The sequence below is a fragment of the Macaca mulatta genome, chromosome 11 (assembly GCF_049350105.2).
Source record: "Macaca mulatta isolate MMU2019108-1 chromosome 11, T2T-MMU8v2.0, whole genome shotgun sequence".
NCBI classification, from domain to species: Eukaryota; Metazoa; Chordata; class Mammalia; order Primates; family Cercopithecidae; genus Macaca; species Macaca mulatta.
In genome coordinates, this window is record NC_133416.1 from 7,063,061 (window position 1) to 7,069,060 (window position 6,000).

General features: G+C 45.3%; 1 protein-coding gene across 1 annotated transcript in view; it reads right to left on the reverse strand.

Moving 5' to 3' along the window:
- Nucleotides 1-5,633, reverse strand: part of VWF (von Willebrand factor) — a 185,576-nt gene extending 179,943 nt beyond the window's left edge. Inside the window, exon 1 of the mRNA XM_077953080.1 lies at nt 4,997-5,633. Within this exon, the coding sequence (XP_077809206.1) occupies nt 4,997-5,029 (33 nt within the window). The 5' untranslated portion in view covers nt 5,030-5,633. The remainder of the gene's footprint in view (nt 1-4,996) is intronic.
- Between the last annotated feature and the right edge of the window lie 367 nt (nt 5,634-6,000).

The window sequence follows — 6,000 nt, forward strand, 5'->3', positions numbered from 1 at the left end:
CCCAAAAAAATTATGTTCTTATATAATTATAAAATATAATCTTTGAAGTGACCCTATTAGTAAAGTAGCAATTACTGCAGATACCTAAGAATAGGCTGGGCGTGGTGGCTTACACTTATAATCCCAGCACTTTGGGAGGCCAAGGTAGTTGGATCACTTGAGTTCGGGAGTTTGGGACCAGCCTGGCCAACATGGTGAAACCCTGTCTCTACTGAAAATACAAAAAAATTAGCCAGATGTGGTGGCGCATGGCTGTAATCCCATCTACTGGGGAGGCTGAGGCAGGAGAATCGTTTGAACCAGAGCAGCAGAGGTTGCAGTGAGCCGAGATCATGCCTGGGCAACAGAGCAAGACTCAAAAAAAAAAAAACTGTCCAATAACATTATGGAGAAAATCATAAATCTTGTCTCAAGACATAAAAGAAAACCCAATGAAGAGATACCATTCTGACTAACATGGTGAAACCCCTCCCTACTAAAAATACAAAAAAAAAAAATTAGCCAGGTGTGGTGGTGTCTGTAGTCCCAGCTATTCGGGAGGCTGAGGCAGAAGAATGGCATGAACCTGGGAGGCGGAGCTTGCAGTGAGCCCAGATCACATCACTGTACTCCAGCCTGGGCGACAGAGCGAGACTTCATCTCCAAAAAAAAAAAAAAAAAAAAAAAAAGACACAAATAGAAAAAGAAACAGGCAAACCACCCAGGGGCAATAGTGTGATATGGAAAGTCAATCCACAGAAAAGGAGGAAACGCAGTTGGCCAAAAACATACCAAAACCATGTTGGGTGTGCTGACTCAAACCTGTAATCCCAGCACTTTGGAAGGCTGAAGCGGTGGGATCACCCGAGGTCAGGAGTTCGAGACCAGCCTGACCAACACGGTGAAACCCCTACTAAACATATAAAAATTAACCAGGAGTAGTGGCACACCTGTGGTCCCAGCTACTCGGGAGACTGAGGCAGGAGAACCACTTGAACCCAGGAGGTGGAGGTTGCAGTGAGTCAACATTGTACCATTGCACTCCAGCCTGGGAACAAGAGCAAAACTCCATCTCACAAAAAAAACAACACAACACCAAAACCCATTCAACTCCACTGGTCATCAGGGAAATCTAAATAAAACCACAAGTAGTTATCCACTTTTCAGAATGGCAAGGATGAGGGGCTCCTGAAATTCCTACATGTTGCTGAGAACAAGAGGTAAAGCACTTTGGAAAAATTGTGGAAATATCTATAAAATTTAAAGATGTTCCTCCCCAGAGCCCTGCAACTGCACTCCTAGGCACGTCCCCTAGAGAAACTTTCATGCATGTGCACCAACCAGTATGCACAGGATGTTTACTGTAGCAGTGTCTGCAGTCAAAGATGTGTAAACCACCAGGCTAAATATACTTCAACAGAAGAATTAATGAATAAATTGTGGTACGTTCATCCGGTGAAATAACAAATAGCAATTAAAAATAAACCTAGTATACATGTATCAACATGGAAAAACCCCCAAAATAATGGTGAGCAAAAAACAAAAGCAAGCATCAGGGGATATGTACCATTTATGGAAAAGTAAAGACCACGTAAAATAAAACTATGTATTATTGCTTACAAAGATGTTTAATCGGCCAAGAATGGTGACTCACACCTGTAATCCCAGCACTTTCGGAGGCCAAGGCAAGAGGATTGCTTGAAGCCAAAAGTTCAAGACCAACCTGGGTAACATATGGAGACTCCATCTTTATGAAAAAAAACAAAAAACTAGCCGGGTGTGGTGGCGCACGTCTCTAGTCCCAGCTACTCCGGAGGCTAAGGTAAGAGGATCGCTTGAGCCTGGCAGTTCGAGGCTGCATTGAGCCGTAATCATGCCACTGCACAACAGTCTGGGCGACAGATTGAGACTGTCTCAAAAAATACGTTTTATAGTGAAAGAAACATGCACGTGGAGTGATAAACCTCTCAATTCAGGAGACTAGTTATCTCTGTTCAGGAGACTAGTTATCTCTGTTCAGGAGACTAGTTATCTCTGTTCAGGATACTAGTTATCTCTGGGGAAGAAGAGAGAAAATGGAACCCAGAGAGTCGGACCCAGGGGGCCATACCTCTCTAAATATTTTAATTATTTCAAAAATATAAAGTAAATATGCAAAGTGTTAAGATGCAGCAAGCTGGCTAGAACATGGGTGTTTTTGTATTATTCTCTCTAGTTTTCTCTGCGGTTGAAAGTTTCACTTAAAAGATAAGCTCTGAAGCCAAATGATATGGAAATGTTGGCTTTGCCTTACAAATAGGGTGACCAACATCCATGTACATAAATCTTCACACACACTGCCCATTTCCTTGAAACAAATTCCTAGAAGTAAAACAAATGGCCCAAAGGGTACAAAAATTGTTAAGCCTTTTATACACCCTCCCAAGAACTGTACCAATTTACCCTTCCATAGCATTATTATTTTTTATTACAGATTTGGTAATGTAAGTGGCAAAAACTATTATATTAATACTCATTCCTTACGTTACTGGAAGAACATTTTCTAACATTGCCCATGTGTATTTCTTTTGTGAATTTCTTTGTCTTTAGCTCATTTTTAACTGAGATGCTTATCTATATTGATCTATAAAAACTTAAAATTTTTCTCACATTAATATATGAATTTTTTTTCAGTTCCTCAGTTACCTTTAATATTTATTGATGAGGGCTTTTTTGGTTCTTTCTGATGTACAGGCGTTTGGGGAATCATCTCGTTTTTTTTGAGATGGAGTCTTACTCTGTCACCAGGCTGGAGTGCAGTGGCGAGATCTCGCCTCACTGCAAGCTCCGCCTCCCAGGTTCACACCATTATCCAGCCTCAGCCTCCCGAGTAGCTGGGACTACAGGCGCCTGTCACCATGCCTAATTTTTTGTTTTAGTAGAGACCGGGTTTCACCATGTTAGCCAGGATGGTCTCAATCTCATACATCGTGATCCACCCGCCTCGGCCGCCTAAGTGCTGGAATTATAGGCGTGAGCCACCTGTCCGGCCTCACTCTTTTTCTAGGGGATGAGGTAACGCAGGTGGCAAGGTAAAAGTGGAAAACAGAGTATACGAAAGATACACAGTGAAGTCAACTCTCCCTTCCTCCTGATGAATGACCAATCCTCCCAGTTTGCCCTGAACTGGGGAACTCACACTAACACTGGAACAGCTCTTGACACACTGGAACAGTTACCCTTCTAGCCACCTGGTTCCCTTCTCAGCAATATTCTTACCAGTTTCTTAAATAGTCTTCAAAGATATTACACATTACAAGAGTTTTAAACATTTATTTTCAAATCAATTGTAGAGAATATGAATGTCAATCCACAAACTTGCATTTGCAAGAAATGTCTATCACTTTGCTTTTTTGGAAATGAAGTCTCGCTGTCACCCAGGCTGGAGCAATGGCACCATCTTGGCTCATTGTAACCTTCGCCTCAAGAGTTCAAGCGATTCTGTCTCAGCCTCCTGAGTAGCTGAAATTACAGGCGCCCACCACCAAACTCAACTAAAATTCCGTATTTTTAGTAGAGATGGGGTTTCACCACGTTAACCAGGCTGGTCTCAAACTCCTGACCTCAAGTGATCCACCTGCCTCAGCCTCCGAAAGTGCTGGGATTACAGGTGTGAGCCACCACGCCCGGCCCACTTTAAAAATCACTACACGTGTGAGCCACCACGCCCGGCCCACTTTAAAAATCACTACACGTGAGAGCCACCATGCCCGGCCCACTTTAATTAAAAATCACTACACGTGAGAGCCACCACGCCCGGCCCACTTTAATTAAAAGTCACTACACGTGAGAGCCACCATGCCCGGCCCACTTTAATTAAAAATCACTACACGTGTGAGCCACCACGCCCGGCCCACTTTAATCAAAAATCACTACAGGTGTGAGCCACCACGCCCGGCCCACTTTAAAAATCACTACACGTGTGAGCCACCACGCCCGGCCCACTTTAATTAAAAATCACTACACATGTGAGCCACCACGCCCGGCCCACTTTAATCAAAAATCACTACAGGTGTGAGCCACCACGCCCGGCCCACTTTAAAAATCACTACACGTGTGAGCCACCACGCCCGGCCCACTTTAATTAAAAATCACTACACGTGAGAGCCACCACGCCCGGCCCACTTTAATTAAAAATCACTACACGTGTGAGCCACCATGCCCGGCCCACTTTAATCAAAAATCACTACACGTGTGAGCCACCACGCCCGGCCCACTTTAAAAATCACTACAGGTGTGAGCCACCACGCCCGGCCCACTTTAATTAAAAATCACTACACATGAGAGCCACTACGCCCGGCCCACTTTAATTAAAAATCACTACACGTGTGAGCCACCATGCCCGGCCCACTTTAATCAAAAATCACTACAGGTGTGAGCCACCATGCCTGGCCCACTTTAAAAATCACTACACGTGTGAGCCACCACGCCCGGCCCACTTTAATTAAAAATCACTACAGGTGTGAGCCACCACGCCCGGCCCACTTTAATTAAAAATTACCACCTTCTTTTTTTTTTTTTTGAGATGGCCTCTCGCTCCATCCAGCCTGGAGTGCTATAGCACTATCTCTGCTCAGTGCAAATCACCTCCTGGGTTCAAGTGATTCTCCTGCCTCATTCTCCCAGGTAGCTAGGATTACAGGCATGTGCCACCACACCCAGCTAATTTTTGTACTTTTTAATAAAGACTGGGTTTTAACCACGTTGACCAAGCTGGTCTTGAACTCCTGACCTCAAGTGGTCCGCCCACCTCGGCCTCCCAAAGTGCTTGGATTACAGGCGTGAGCCACCGTGCCTGGCCTAAGGATCTAATGATCTTGGATGATCTTGCCATCCTTAACTACATATTCATAGTCAGGTTAACAAAAGAACCCAGGGGTTTAGCGGGTGCTCGGGAAACAGTCAAGGGCCTGAAATATTCACCCCATCCCACTTGCTGCTTCCTTCTTCCCAACCCCATTGTGACTCCTCTACTCACCAGCAGCGCAGCGACTTTCCTCTGGCATGGCATGCAAGCTCTGCTTCAGCTCCATCATGAGCACCAAGGCACCCAGAGGCCAGACAGGAGCAGCCCAGGTGCGGGGACACCACAGAAGGAAGGCCCCAGGGCAAGGAGGAGCCCCAGCAGCCTGTCTCCTTCCCTTTCAATGAGCCGTTTTTCTTCTCCAACCTCCCATCAATCAGCATGTCTCCAAAATTGGTGGGTTCTTGGTCTGCCCGACTTCAAAAAGGAAGCTGCAGACCCTCGCGGTGTTACGGTTCTTAAAGGCAGTCCAGAGTTTGTTCCTTCAGGCGTTCAGATGGGTCTGGAGCTTATTCTGGTGGGTTCATGGTCTCGCCGACAGGAGTGAAGCTGCAGACTTTCACGGTGAGTTTCACAGCTCTCAAAATCAGCTATGTCTGGAGTTGTTTGTTCTTCCCTGTGGGTTCGTGGTCTCGCTGGTTTCAGGAGTAAAGCAGCAGACCTATACGCAGTAAGTGTTATAGCTCAAAAAGGCAGCGTAGATCCAAACAGTGAGCATCAGAGAAAAAGAAGAAAAAAAAAAAACAAACCAGAAAAGAGCAAAAATAACAAACCCTCTGCGTTGACAAAAAAGGACCAGAACAGGTTACCTCAAGTTGCCGCCGGCAGCCTGCTTTTATTCCCTTATCTGGCTCCACCCACATCCTGCTGATTGGTCCGTTTCACAGAGAGCTGATTGGTCTACTTTACAGAGAGCTGATTGGCCCATTTTGACAGAGTGCTGATTGGTGCGTTTACAATCCCTGAGCTAGACACAGAGTGCTAATTGGTGCGTTTACAATCCTTTAGCTAGACACAGAGCGCTAGACAGAAAAGTTCTCCGGGTCCTCACTAGGTTAGCTAGATACAGAGTACTGATTGGTGTATTTACAAACCCTGAGCTAGACACAGGGTGCTGATTACAATCCCTTAGCTAGACCTAAATGTTCTCCAAGTCCCCACTAGATTCAGAAGCCCAG